Raw genomic sequence first — 15,960 nt, forward strand, 5'->3', positions numbered from 1 at the left:
CAGGAGGGAGGGGAATTAGAGGGGCGAAATCCCAGAGAAAAAAAAAAGTCCTGGGAAAACTCTGCAGGCACTCGCGTCCGGACAGCTCCTTCCCACGGCAACGGGGGCGTCTGGGTGCTCGGTTGGCGCTCAGCTAGCCGCTCGCACTCGCGTCCCCTCGCACAGCTCTGCCCCGGCTGCCAGGGCAGTGGGACCGAGCTCGCGTGGGACCGGTGACGCCTGCCCCCTGACTTCCACTGCACACTTCGAGTTCCATGAAATCTTCCAGGCGCGTACTGCTCCTTTACTAGTTAGTTGAGTAGGGGTGGGAGCAAACTGCTGGCTCTGCCTTCAAACTCCCACTCCCCCCAAAGGCCCAGTAAATGCCCAAGAGGGTTAGAGGCTGGTGTAAACGCCTCGGAAGTCGGACCCCCAACCCCCGGCTGCTTCCTAGGCCAAGACTGTGATCAGGAAGGAGCCTTTTGCTTGGAAGATGAACCAAAAAGAGTGTGTAGGAGTGGAGTTGGGGGAAGCTCTCAGGATCCTGAAGTCAGGGACTCAGATTCCCCAGGGGTCTGTGACCACCTGGATTCTCCCGCTTCGCTCCTCCTCCGCATATTTTACAGCACTGACACCCGGCGGGTATTTTTGTATCAAATCCGTAGGCAAAGACTTCTAGGCCCTCACTCGTGCTTGCCACGATCAGATTACTTTTCACAGACTGGAGCTGCTGGGAGGTGGGGTATTTACTTTTAATTCTTTTAGGTATGTTCAGTTCACCTTGTGTGGTTGGGTGTGGAAGGAAGGGAGGGGGTTTTCCAAATGGGGTGAAGTTGCCATTCCATGGGCATTACCCTGCCTGTGGGGTTGGCAGTCCTTGAAGTTTAGAAGGTCTGCAAATAAGTACAGAACACAATAGAGTCCCCCTCCCTTCCTCTCCTTTTTTTTTTTTTTTTTTCTTTTCCTGCCTTCAAAAGCCTTCTTCGAGGCTGAAGCTGGGCAGGTCTCCAAAGGTGCAGCAGCCACAACAATCTCGCAGTTCCAACCAAGCTAAGCGGCAGTTGCACAACTTCCAGCAACTCTCTTAGCCGGTAACTAAAGAGCTGAAAGCCAGGAACATCTGAGGAGGTGAGGAGCAGGCTTCCAATCCTCCTCCCTTTACCCTAGAAATCCAGATACCCACAACCCCCACCCTCAGATAACCTTTGAGATAAGATCCTTTCTGTTCAATTGCCTGTTGGACCATGGCTCCCTTTGGAAGAAACCTGTTAAAGACTCGGCATAAAAACAGGTAAAGTCCAGCGCGTGTGTGCTCGCGAGTTTATGTAAAACTATGGGTTTTTTTTTCCCCCAGTTAGATTTTGATGAAAATTGTTCTTGGGGGACAAAGGCCTAGGGAGTTAGGTCTTGTATTTATACTTAACTGGTGAGGATATTGTTTCCCTAACAATGACTGCAGTGGCCAGGGCCAGGATCGCTGAAGATAATGATTATTTTAACTCACTTTCCCTCCTTTGGCCATTGTTCCACAGCCAGCATCTCCCGAGTCTCTCTTTGTGTTGTTGCCTTGCACATTTGAGAGTAGTGGGCTGGCAAATTTCATTTTGCTTCAGACTGAATTTTAGTGTGTTATAGGACGAGTTCAATTTTTGGTGAAGATATAAGTAAAATTCGTTAACCATTAATTAGAACAAAAAACACAGCTGCTGATACAATCCTGAAACAATGCTTCTGCTCCCCTAAAGTAGGGCAGTCCTGAAACTCAAACAGTTCCTGAAGTGAAAATACCCGGTAGAGAAACTTTTCATGAGCTGATTCTTTCAAAATCTTTGAAAACTTTAGGTGGTTTTAGGCACTAAGGGATGATTCAAAGAGCTGTCCTCCTTAATCCTTATTAATATTTTACTTTGATTTGATTTCCTTTGCTCTTTTTCAAGCCTGCAATGTTCATAGTGTAAGGAAATCTTTCTGTCTCTCTGCCTCTCTGCCTCTCTCTCTCTCTCTCTCTCTCTCTCTCTTTCACACACACAGATGTTTTTTGAGCCAGTAATGTGTTTAGGTCCTATTAAGTGTTTTATTAACATCTCCAATGTTATAGTTCTGTGCCAAAAGAGTGAAAATACCTTTACACATGGGCTTTATTTTTTTAATGTATTTATTTTGGCATACGGGCTTTTCCACAAAACGTCTCTCAATCATGTCTGTTTGTGCTTGTAATTTACTTAGTGTAAATTTAAAAGCATAGAATTAGATGGTAGGAAATGATACAATTAAAGTGTCTACATAGGAATATAGAGTGATACAACTTTAAAGTAAATTTCCACAGTTTAAGTTGTACTGAATGTCTACTTGAAACATTCTGTTTCTAACTCATTGCAAGTGTTTTCATGATTTAGTTGATGAAGTTTGCTTAAGAAACTAAAACAGCAGTGCTTAATACTTTCAAAAAGTTTAAACCAATTTTATTTGCTAATAACTTATACCACAAATGTGGTATTTCTGGTAATTGATAAAACTATATGGTAAAATAAAAATGTTTGGGTATTATCAAAAATATGTTAGTGATGATTATCAAAAATAGGTACATTTTTAATGTATCTTAGTACATTAAAAAATTCCACAATACTCCCCTTGTCAAAAGAAAATCCTTACTACTTTAAAAATAATTATACAGTAGCATTATTTATGAGCATATTTGTTTAAATGCTGTCAAAATATATTAAAAATTACTTTGGGAAAGTTCATAGTTTTATAAGACAAGTTATCTTTCTAGCGTACTGATCTTTTTGAACACTTCCCGAGTAGTTCAGGATCGTTGTGCGCATGCGTGTGTGGTCATTTTTTGCTTTTTATTGTTATAAATTTAAGAATTCTGTCACTGGTATGCCAGGTAACAGTGCCCTAAAGCTTTGCGTGCACTGCTGTGAGTTTCCCCCAGGGGAGTACATTTCCATCGTCGTTACTTCAGTTTTGCTGCTGCACCATCTACTCTGCCCATAACACTAGATTTTGTTCAAGGAGGTAGGTAAGTATGTGACATTTTTTATGCAAAATTATGAAAAAGTGGAAAAAAACAACAGTAAGAAGTGAGGAATTTCGTAGTATTTCAAGTTTCTCTGAGAAAATGGAGTGGTGCTCCCAAAGTGATGCTTTATTTTGAACCTATTTTGGCAAAAGTGGTAACAGGGTATTAAGTTCCTCTTATAATTGAGTGCTTCTGTTTACAGATTTGTATTGTGTAGCCCTTTAGAACAATGTAAACCACAGTGGTAGTCAAGTATGTACAACTACATGTATTTCAAATTAAGCAGTAAATAAGCCATGTGGTTTACTGAAATATACTTTGTATCTATTGATTTTTCCAGTATTTAGTATTGCTATTGATGAGATATTTTTGTTTTGTTCTATTTTATTTTCCACCTTCTCAAAAGTGGAAACTACAGGGAAAACTTAGTTACATGATTAAGTTTATCTACTTCTTTTACCAGATTTGATTCTATAATGATTTAAATAATCCTACTAGGAGATAGAAAAACCAAATGTCTTTCCTTAAATGACAAGTCTCTACCGTTTCATAGAAAATGTGATTGATAATAAAACACTTGTCTGATAACAGTGAATGTATTCCTCAAACATTGTATAAAATTCCTTATAGAATGTAAAGGAAGAATTTGAGTAATATATTTGTATAACTCATGATATATAATTCATACAATTAAAAGAACCACTTGAACATAATTGCATCTTTGTCAGCAGGGAAAAATGCAAATTACTAGAAAGAATATTAGGAATTTGAAATCATAAAAATTTGAGAAAGTTTATTTATTGAACTTCTTGGCATCTTATTGTCTTTTCATTTTGTCCTCTCTTAGAGTGGTATTTAATCATCCAAGATCTGTAATTATTCTCCTTACACATAGATATTTGAGATTTTTACAGACAAACAGGACACGAATGAAACTTTATGTGGCATAAGAACCTTTCAAAGACATAGGCTGGGACTCCTGGAGAGGGCGGGGCATAGATGTCTAGTCACCGTTGTATTTTCCGCCTAGAACAGCGCCAGCCCTGTGATGGACCTGTGATAGAGTTGTTTATATAATTTTGTAAGCTGAAATTATAATTTGTACTCAAACTGAAATATAGTAATTATTTTATATTCTATTCATCATCTGATGTCAGCTGGTATTCTATAAAAGGGAATGTTTTATAAAGGTTTAGTTGGCATTTGATATAATTCAAAACCCAGGGAGATGGAAAAATAATTACATGGGCCTGGACACTAAGTTTATCCTACCCTACCAGATTATCTTTTCCAAATTTTAAAAATTATTTAATTCAAAAATTTTGGAAATAATCTTAGGAAATTTGACAGTATGGTCACAAAATGATTATATTTGAGCATGCAAACCTTTTATGCCTTTTATTTCTAAGTTCCTTAGAAATAAAAAAATGGAGCCAATCTAAAATTCTTTATGTTTACAATTAGAATTAATGTTTATTTTCTAAGTGTAGTCATATTTAATAAGAAGAGTAGTTTTCAGGAGAACGTTTGAAAGATCTTATGCAGCTTTTTGTTCAACATGAAGAATAAAACTTTTGGAGAATCTAGATATTTTATTTTCAATAAACTATTCAAAGTTCTGAAAAATGTTTTCTTAAAGTCACTAGGTATATACTGGTTTAGATATAAAAGCCTAAGAAGCAAATAATGAAGTCTAACGTCACTTGGCATTCATATGAACATTCAATAATTGGACTTAGGTTATTAACAGATTCAAATATTCACATAAGTTCTATTTGTGATCTTTATATTAGTTCTGTTTTCAAGATGCTGGTTGTTTCAAAAACTAGTGTTACTGAGTAGCAATCAGCAACTGTTGTAAAAGTTCAGAAAGGTAGAACGTCACTGTAAAGCTTTTAGGGATCCTTGCTTGTGAGCTATGATTCCATGGGGTTTTAATTAATGAAATTGGAGGGCAGAGAAGTGGTGGAACCTTTTACCAAACCTTGCTAGAAACAGAAAATTGAAATAGTAAAGCGACATCTCATATGTTTGTTGAAAATTTAAAATAGAATAATTCATTTAGGCGATTTGTAAGAGAAAAGAAAATTCACAATGATTATGAAGGGATGTAATCTAGTTAATGTGGTCTTCATAATTATTATTAAGTACTGTTCAGTCTGCTCTTGACTGTCCTTTGGCTTTTCTTATACCTATGGATATACGTCTATCACAGATGATAGAAAACGCTGTCATAATAATCAACTTCAAATTAAAAGTCGCCAAGATATATTTGTTATAAGGGGGCGGGGAGGGAGGCAGAAAACTGTACTTGAACAACAATAAAAAAATTAAAAAAGAAAAAAAGAAATAAAATTTCAGCTCTGTTGTTTATCATTGATACATAAAATGTGCATTAAAGATTGTTTTGAATCAATTAAAGCATATCTGGCCAAGTTTTAAAAAACCAGGTGCTTTAAATTGCTCTCATAAGTACATCGTACCACAAATGCTTCAACAGAAGGAAGAATTAAGTTTTGTGGTTAGAAGAATTACGTTTTGCTGGCAAGATGGATATGTTTTCTTTATAATTAGGAGGGTGGTAATTCATGAATTCTGCAGAATGGGAAATTATTATGTAATGTTTTTGTCTAACCTTTAATAAATATTTTAAATAGTCCCCAAACTGGATTTAGAAACACCAGATATTTGAGTATGCGCATCTTCTTAGTTCCCAGGAGTTCCTGAAAGAGATCTCCCTAATGATACCTGGTAATTTAAGGAGTTACCAGTTGGCAGCAGACAGCTTGTTAAGAACAATGACTGGAATGCTCCATTCCTGGCAAAAATAGCCTGAGAGCAGGAGCAGTGGCGAAATTGAGCTCCAGGTTAAATCTTGAATTGTTACTCAAACAGCCATAGCCAACTTAATATCCACTACATGAGATGTTTTATTGTGCTCTGTACTAATTCTTGAAATGTCAAGGTATAAAGTTCTTTAATTGATTTTTTTGAAAAAAAAAGTTTTAAAAAGTTTGTAGCTGGTTAACAATGTTATTTACATAAATTTTGATTGGTATGTAGTTCTAGGATATTTGATAATAGCTTCAAGTATTCACAAAAATATGGCTTTTTTAATTTTAGTTCTGAAAGTGGAAAAAAGTTGAAGTGGGGGTACGAGTGTATCTCTTTCAGGTGCATGTGGATACCAGTTCCTGAAAACAAATCTCTTTGTCTCTAGCACATTGGTTTTCTAAAGCAAGGCAACGTATCTGCACCATGTCCATGCAAATAAATTCAGCGTCCTTCTGTATTCTAATGTTTCGTTTTTGTTTTTAAGAGAGAGGGGAAGGGAAGGAGAAAGAGAGGGAGAGAAATATCAATGTGTGGTTGCCTCTCACATGTCCCCCACTGGGGACCTGGCAGGAAACCCAGGCATGTACCCTGACTGGGATTCGAACCTGCAACTCTTGGTTCGCAGCCAACACTCAATCCTTTGAGCTACACCAGCCAGGTGTTCTAATGTTTTTTAATGTGTATTTGCTTAGAAGGTTTTAAAGACATTCTTTTGGCTAAATACACACAACACAAAAAACATTGATTCCTTAGGAATTGATAATTTACTTTGTAAATTTTGATTCCATTTTCTGGAACCTGTCATAATATTATACTTTCTAGACAAAGTTTGCATATTGGTTGATTATAATAAAATTACTGACATGAGTGGGTACCCAAGGGTAAAGTTAGTTCTTTATGTGAATTGAGCTTTGGGAAGATGTTTAGCACCGACAAGATATTTCAAGAATAATAATAATCAATGAGAATTAAATATGCTGACTAAGAAAACAAAGGGCTAGGAAGCCCTCTGTTTTTTATAAATAAAGTAACTTAAGATAGTTATAAAAGTTCTCATTGAGTATAGTCTTAGTGAGACCGGGGACTTTTTCTATCCTGTTCCTTTCTGGGTCACCTGTGAGTAGGTAATACTCAATAAATATTTATATAGTTCAACAAATTGATTCATCCTGTGCTCTCCAGAGAGAGCTGATCCCTGCACAGTACTTGGGTCACAGTAATAGATCAGTATGTCTGATGCATGAGTAACCTAAAGAATGGATCCAGAAATTCAAAGTCAACCTCTCTTTATCCCTGATCCTAGCTCAACTCCTCTTTCCTGTCAAATGGTGAAGGGACATATCTGACAAACAGATGCTGTAAATGACTCTACCTGACTTTAGGTAGAAAACAAACCAAGGTAACTCACTCTTCAATAGGGATACTCTCCCATAACTTCATGCTCATTAAACAAAACCAAGTATGTGTAAGTGAGGTTTGGCAGGCGATGGTGGGTGGCTACTGTATACGCCACTGCTGAATGTGAGCATTTCCTCCTTCGTGTGAGAGAAGTGGGAAATATGATTGCGAAACACTTGTTTTCTCACATGAAAAGAGGATTCGTGTTCTTTGTATAATTTCAGATAGGAGACAGAGAGAAAAATGTTAGAAATAGGCAGAAAAATATCTTGCTTAAGAATTGCAGCTCTTTATTCACACAGACCTTAGGTCATATCTCAGATCTGCCATTACTAGTTGTGTGCCCTACAGCAAATACTTAATCTTTCTAATACAACAGCAACAACAATAACATGCGAAGTTAAACCCAAGTTTGATCATTAGAGGGGGTGTTCAAGAAGGAAAAGAATACACAATTAGGAATGAAAGTATCGCTAAGGTCACTCTGGGGTCTTGGAAGGTGGCCGTGCAAATCAGGCAGCCCTTATGCTTACGTCTCACTAGCGTCAAGGTGAACCCACTGCTGCTCACACTTCTTATGACACTGTGTGCCAAGCCTGCTTTGAATAACCTACATAATACTTAAAACAATGCTGTGAAGAAGATGCTGCTATTGTCCCTATTTTACAGACACAGGCCTGCAACAAGTAAGTGACAAACGCAAGATTTAAATCCATACTTTTCACTATGTCATATAAACAATGCGATGCTAGGACAAAAATATTTACTCTTCGTTCAGCTCTTTTAGCTTAGTTTAATGCTCACACTTTTTTTGAGCCAAATTGTGAGACCATTGATGGATTTTGCAGTGCGTAGCACAGCGTAATTTGAGGGATAATTCCTTCTGTGTGTTTATGGAGTTTTGAAAACAAGAAGAGATACATATTTTAGATATGTCAAGCTTATCTTTAATAAAATGAGAGATCAAATATTTAAAGCCCCTTTCGTGTCTAAGCTTCTATAATTCCAAAATACCTTCTGCAGATTAGAGTTGTCCTGTCCTTGTTTACCTTTTCAAGATAACTTTAGAAAATAGAATTACAAGAAGAATTTTTGTGAGTGTGATTTCATTTTACCTAAAACATGACGTATTGCCACATATCCTCCATTGTGAAAGGTAACATTAGGGTGAGAGTCAGGGTGTTTATTTCTACTGGTAATTATATGTGATTAATTTATAAATTATAATATCTAAGAATTACTGAGTATTTAATATCCGCTAAGCAAGTATGTAAAATTTATGAACTTTAACTGATTTCTTCCGGAATGGCAAACTGGATTTTGTGTTGTCCCAGACATGCAAAGACACAGCTCCATTCCTAAGAGATTTAACTCCTAATTGAGAAAACAGCATTATAGTTAAATATTTCATGCATGAAGTTATTTTTAAATCATTCTTTCATGGGAAACTATCTTTGACAGGGTAGATAAAAGCATAATCTTTATAATACAATTAAGAAAATGAGAATATAATATTTTGGAGTGGAGGAAGGCTTCTTCTCTGTGGAGTAGGTGCTCAATTAATGTTTTTGATTGACTCTAAGTAGAAGTTTGTAAGACAGAAGTAAATGAAGGTAAAGGAAAATAAAAGGAGCATCAGCATAATTAGCATGTATTAAACTCCTACAGTTAGGTGACAGGTTTGGACAAGAGAAGGGAACACAATAAGGTATATAAAAAGATGTAGGATGGGCTCGAATCACACAAAGCTAATAAGCCTGACGCAGATAGGGTAATCAAAAGAGAAGAATTTGGAAACAGGCAGAAATATGGTCTGTTTGGTGACAATTTATAATCTCGGTTAGGTTGTTAGAAAACAACATTTGACAACTGAGGAAGTGTAGAGGAAAATGTTAGATGTGTTTATAACAGTATTAGACTTACAGCCAATTGTAGTTAACTGCTATTCATTCTAATTATCATGTTGGATTGGTCAGATTGTCAATTCATAGCATTGGGTTATTCTACTATTTTGTGCACCTTTTGAATTTTAATCCCATTAATGCATATAGTGGTTTAACTTCAGCAAATTTTCATGCTCACTGATTTTGCTGTATAACTGATAAGAGTTTGATGTCTGAGGCTAACTGGTATACTGCAGAGTGTATGCGTGTTCTCAACCAGTGACTAAGACATTTATAGTCTCCTCAAATGCCTTGATTTACTCTAATGCTCCTCATTTACTCTGACCTTTTTAAATCCTTCTGGGTCTTCTGCAGTATGGATAACTGAAGCTACTTACAATCTAGTAGCGGGGCATTCATCTGGGGAAACCACAGTCTTTCATAGTAGGGTCTGAAGATACCTATGTTTAGCTCTGCACATATGACCTTAATTTTGCCTGGATGCTCTGAAAGATGCTATTAAAAAACACAGCATGTTTCTATTGGGTGGACATACAATAGCTATAATGTCATGTGAAGACAAGTTTTTCACATTTAGAAAAAGCGCTTACAAAGCTATAGTGAGCCTTCGAGAGTGCTTTTCTGGCAGCACGGGCAGGCAGGCACTTCACAGCAGTGGACCACACAGCATTAACTGTGGTTTCTGGGCTGCCCGCTCATCTGCTCCAGTGCTGACGGTCAGAGAGCTTCTCCCTAGGACTATGAATAATAGACGTGAGACTTAGACTAAATTACTTTAAAAATATTGACCATTCTTAGTGGTTCTGCTGTTTTGTTAGGAGAACTTGCTGTAATCACAGTTTAGAGGATTAAGTAAAATGGCAGCTTGTGGTGTGTAATGCTCTAGGAAGCCGGGCATTCTGTTGTGTGGCTTTCTTGTTCACCTTAGCACCTAAAAACAGAGCATTCACGAGCTGTCCCATGCTGTCAGATTTGGCATCTACTTGTACATACTTGGCATGTTGTACCTCACCATGATGGTTATTCGGTGATTCTTAAAAATCCAGAAATATTAAATGACCCCCACACACTGGGGGGGCATTATGAGAAATTAAAGACAAATTGGATATGAGTCATACTTTTAAAGAACTTGCTGATTAGGAGACACACAGACATACTTAAATTATTAGGATACAAGGCAGACATTTGAAAGTATAATAAAATTCGTGTGTTCAACAATAAATACGTATTTACCTCCTAATATGTGTCACGTTATTCTACTCACTGGGGATACAACAATGAGAGAGAGTCACGGTCTCTACTCTAGTTGAACGTACAGTGCTGTCATAGACAGGCAGACAATAAGCAAACAATAAATGAAACAATTGTTTCAAATGCTGTTTGAAACAACAAATTTCAGGTAGCAGCTACTATTAAGAGTCACTACAGAGGCAGAATTTATAGGAATTCAACATTAAGTTGACAAGGAGCAGTAGAAAGTCTCAGGACGAAAAAAAGAGTCAGTGATAACTACGATTTTAGGCCTGAGTAACTGGGAATAAAGTGTATCACCATAAAGAATAGAAAGATAATGGCAAGGATAACTTGGAGAGGGAAGAACATCAGGGTGATGAGTGAAAAAATTCAAGGTGCCATTTGAATGTTTCCAAATAGTCCACCTCCAAACACCTGGTGTTTGGACATGCTGTACCTGAGGTGGGACGGGGAAAGTAGCTTTTCAACCCACCTACTGGATACCTCCTGACATCCATATGGGGCTAATCAGTTTGGAACATACTGCACCTGCAACGGGGCTTTAAAGGCAAAACACACCATTTCCCGACCAGGGCCTTCAGACTTTAGTGATCCTTTAACCATTACCTTTGGTTGAAATTACTTCTAAACATGGCCATCACTTCCATGGGTTTGTAAATTTCTTCTGTTTGGAGACCATGTTATTATACCTTTTTATCCCCTAGAGAATCAGACACAGAATCATTGAGTAGACACTGGAGTTCAAAGAATGTTTTAGTACTTAAATAAATTAAAATTTAGATTTTTGGTGCAGATGGATCATCTATGTCAGAAGTTGGCTTTTTTTTTATGTGTAAAAGGCCATGTAATAAATATCTCAGGTTTTCTGGTCCTTATATTGTCTTCTCCAGTACTCAGTTCTGTCTGTATAGTGTGAAAACACCTGTAGACCATGCACAATTAAATGGGAGTGACTATATATTCCAACAAAACTTTATCTACAAAAAAATGTGGTGGAACTGTTGTGACTACTAGACCCTAATTGACTGAGAAATTCCCTTCATTTATCTCCCACCCCTTTTATAATCCCATCTCCCATCCTTCCAGCCCACTAGTACTCCAAAAAATAAAAGAAACATTTAAAATTAATGTTAGGTGCGTAGACTTCAAAGATGAAAGACTGGGTCCAGGACCTGACTAAAAAACTATAAAAAAATAAATGCAGAAGTTCCATTACAGAATGTCACTGGGTTCTGTAAAAACATCAACAATGGAAATCTACTTCTATCTGGGGTAGTAGAATTTGTGTTATTCAGAGAAGGTAAGGAGGTTTTCCTAGAGGAAGCAATATTTGAAGATGAGTAAGAGTAGGTCCAATGGAGAAGGAGGAGGCCTTGTGTTTCAGGCCAAGGAAACAGGCTGTAGAAAATCCCAGAGTGAAAACAAAAATATGGCAGATGCTGTCCAATCCAATGCATAGGGTGATACATGTGACAATCGGGTTGCCCTCATATTAGACTTGTCAGAGGCCAGCAGAAAGTTAGGAATCATTGGATGAATGTGCATCTTAAGGAGTACTTGGCTATGAGTTGTAGGAATTATATCATGGAAGGAAGCCTAGGAGCAGGCAGACGAGATTGGCTGGGGGTAAGGAGGGAAGGGGGTAAGATGGAGAGAGAGGGGAAGAGGTGAAATGGAAAGGAAGAAAAGGTAAAGTGATCAGAATAAAGGACTTGGAAACCATTTAAGGATTTTAATCAAGGAAGGTATACATCGAGATTGAAGTTTAAAAGGGCAGTCTGACAGTATTATGGAGCACAAATGTGAGTGGGCAAGAGTTTATAATATAATTTGTAATATCTGACTACAGTAATCTATTGTAAAACAGAAAGCTGTGAATTGTAATAGTGGTGATAGAAATGAGGATACATATTTTAAAATTTGGAAGGAAGAACAATATAACAGGGCATGAGAGAGAGAGAGAAAAGAGTTGGGATGACTCCCAGTTTTCAAGCTTGAAAGATAGGGCAGGGGGTTCATGATTGCATTCAGTAAGACAGGCAATCAGGAAATAGAATAGTTTGGTGTATGAGAGGACTGGATGATCGGTTAGTTTGGATGGGTCAAATTTGAAGTGTCTTGGGCTATACAAATATAAATATCAAGTAAACATGCAAAAAAAGAAGTTGGGAATAAGGGTCTAGAGTTCAAGGGCAAAATAATTGGATTTGGGAACTCTCATCATACAATTGGTTGATAAAGTTGTGGGCGATATTACAGTCACTCATAAAATGTGTATAGTGAAACAAGAAATGAGTCATGGAAACCTGGGGGATGCCAATTATACCAGTTATCACTGACTGCATAATAAAATATCCTAGTAATCAGTAGCTGAAGACCAAACTTTATTATTTGTGAAGATTTTGTGGGTAAACTGGGGTGGTGCTTCTGGTTCCTCATGGGCTCTCTTGTGAGCAGTGGATTGGCTAAGGACAAGGTGCAGATGGGACAACTGAGATGGCTGGGTATCTCTTCACTTGGTCTTTCATCTGAGGCTTTTTCTTCAAACAACAGCATCAGTTCAGCTGCAAAAAATCTGTGTCCATTCCTGCATGACTCCTACATCCACTGAATGTGCAGAGGAAGCAAGACTCCTGCAGGAACTGAGGTGGAGAAGCTAGGAAGGTGAAGAAGGTACTACGGAGAGTGAAATCAAGAAGTCAAGCAATTGATTGCTGCAGGGATGGGAGAGAAAGGTCCCAATGCAGTGTTACAGACAGGTCAAGTCTGCTCAGTGCCGGAAATGGCTATCAGATTTGGAGGTTAGGAGATCTCCAATAAACCTAAGAAGAATTTTGTCTGTTGTGTGTGGGTGAGAGTATAGGTCATTTTATTATGGTGTGGTGCTGTTACTTTAAAAGTGACAAACTAGAGAAAGTGACTGTGGATTGCTGCTTGTGTTTGTGAAGAAGAGGAGAGTTGAATATGTGGTCAAATGCTAGTTGTTACAAAGTGTCAGGGTAGTATGAAGGACCAGAGGAAAACATAGAAGATAAAAAGAGGTTAAAAGGGATAAATAATAAAGCAAAGTTCTTCACAGGTGGAGGCAGTGAAATTCAGAGGATATTAAAGAGTTTAAAATGTTGGGAAAGTAAGTGGATATGAGATACGTTGGACACAAATAAACGGTGTTTTTCTCTCAGCGATAATGGTTTCAAGTATCTCCTTTTTCTTAACAGAATGACAGGACAGGCCCTGGTAGACTTTTGTTCTTACACATTATTAATTTATTGTTGCCTTTGGGTAATTTATCTATGACTAATATGAAGAGCTAATTATTTTAGATAAGTTCCCAGTCAGAGCTCTCCTGTTATTACAGTTTATTACAAAGAAGGTTCAGAAAGTGAACATCGGACACAAAGGAGTTCATCTTGTGCTTTCAGCTCTCCGACCAGATAAGTCAAATTCTTACACATTTCCAGTGCCATTCAGACGTGCCCGCATATCTCGGAATACATTTAGAGAGAATATTAAGTTGCTGCAGGCAGATACAAGTCGAAAATCTCCACCATTAGGAAATATCTTTCACTAAGAAGGCAAAACCAGTTAGGGACTTAGCTGCCAAAAGGAACACAAATGCTAATCGTTGACATAACTACAGCTATCATTAAACTAAATATTCAGCCCAGGTAACTTTCCTTTAATAAATACGCTTATGCTTTGTGGTGTGAAATATTTCTCGACAAAGTACAAACCAATAAGGAAACTTTAGGTATTTGCCAGGCACAGGTAACACTGGAACACAAGCACTAGAATTTCCAACGAGATTATATATTTTCTCGGCATTTCATCTGGCAAATATTACAGGGTAAATATTTGCATTTCGATTATAATCAATTTCCGGAATCTGAACTACGAGCTTTGTTTACTTAACCCTCAGTAGTTTCCAATACACATTCTTTACACATTCCTACCCCTTTTCTCTGCAAATGAGAATTATGTAGTGTAGCTTCTCTACAGTTATGGGATGTCTAGGGTTTTTCTTATCCTCCATGACTGGCATATGTTATTACTTCCTAGAAAAATTAAGATGGAATTACTAGAGTATATAATAGTGATTTATATATGTGTGTGTATATACATATATATATATGTGAAATTTTAATTTTCAGGGTAATTTTAATTCATTTTTGACTTAGAATTTTTCATAGAATATTTAATTTTCTGAAGGACTCCAATTTGAAAACTATTTTTTAATTGAATTTATTGACCTGACTTTGGTAATAAAGTTAGATAAGTTTCAGGTATACAGTTCTATACATCATCTCCATATTGTATTGTGTGTTCACCACCCCAAGTCAAGTCTCCTTCTATCACCATTTATCCTCTCTTTACCCGCTCCTACCTCACCCCACCCCTGTCTCCCTTTGGTAACCCCCATACTGTTGGCTGTATCTGAGGTTTTTCTTTTTCTTTGCTTAACCCCTTCTCCTTTTTCACCCAGCCCTCCAGCCCCCTTGCCCTCTGACAGCTGCCAGTCTGTTCTCTGTTGTCTATAAGTCTGTGTCTAATTCGTTTGTTAGTTTATTTTGTTCATTATATTCCACCTATAAGTGATATCATGTGGTATTCATCTTTCTCTGATGGCTTATTTCACTTAGCATAATACTCTCCAGGTCCATCCATGATATGAGATTTCCTTCCTTTATATAGCTGAGTAGTATCCCATTGTGTAAATGGACCACAGCTTTTTTATCCACACGTCTATAATAAAGTGTTAATGGGTTGTGTTTAGTGAAAGCTATATAATAGCATTACTTTTCATCAAAACAGTGATTCAGATTTTCTTAGTGCCCTAAGGAAGATGTATTATTTATGGCTCAGAGGTTGTGTGATTTTTCTCTTCCAGGGTCCCTCTTGAGGTCCCTGGTAGGTTTGAAAATTAAACTGACACAAATTAACAGGAAAAGAGCATATACATTTATGATAAGTTTTATATGTGTGGGAGCCTTTCTAAGGAAATAAAGAGCCAGAAAATGGTTAAACCTGTGAATTTTACGCTAGGTTTGATGAAGAGTGTACACTTGTAAAGAAGTACAATAAGTCAAATAATATGAGGTAAGTTCGGTAAACTGGAGGAAACTTAGCAAGTCCTCTTTGTTGGATTCTTTTGTTCCTTTGTCTTCAGAGATAACGGTGCTCCTTCCTCCAGGTGTAGAGAGGGCACCTCTCACATAAAGGTGTTATGACCTGTTTCACAAGAGAGATGCAGGCGGAAAGTCTGAGTGAACTTCCTGCTTCTCCCATTTTCTCAGATTCTGTATGCGAAATGTATTCAATACACCAAGGTGCCATATTGAGGGCATATTTACTGTCCTGAATCTTATTAGATATATTTACTTTACTCCAAATGCCATCAGTTTCCCACAGTGATCAATTAAGTACAGAAAATAGCCCAAACATACTTAAAATTGAAAGAAAAGGTCAATGTAACTTTTAAAGGCTGAAAGAATGGGGAACACACCATGCTTTAGACAAAAAATTACATTTGTGAACAATTCCCTAAAACTTAAAAAAAGACCTGTA

The 15,960-nt window shown here is 37.4% G+C and overlaps 1 protein-coding gene across 1 annotated transcript in view; it reads left to right on the plus strand.

Moving 5' to 3' along the window:
- Positions 1-960: 960 nt before the first annotated feature.
- The window catches only part of RASSF9 (Ras association domain family member 9), a 28,053-nt gene continuing 13,053 nt past the window's right edge, over positions 961-15,960 (plus strand). Inside the window, exon 1 of the mRNA XM_024560214.3 lies at positions 961-1,270. Coding sequence (XP_024415982.2) covers positions 1,224-1,270 — 47 coding nt within the window. The 5' untranslated portion in view covers positions 961-1,223. The remainder of the gene's footprint in view (positions 1,271-15,960) is intronic.

Source organism: Desmodus rotundus, chromosome 3 (assembly GCF_022682495.2).
Source record: "Desmodus rotundus isolate HL8 chromosome 3, HLdesRot8A.1, whole genome shotgun sequence".
NCBI classification, from domain to species: Eukaryota; Metazoa; Chordata; class Mammalia; order Chiroptera; family Phyllostomidae; genus Desmodus; species Desmodus rotundus.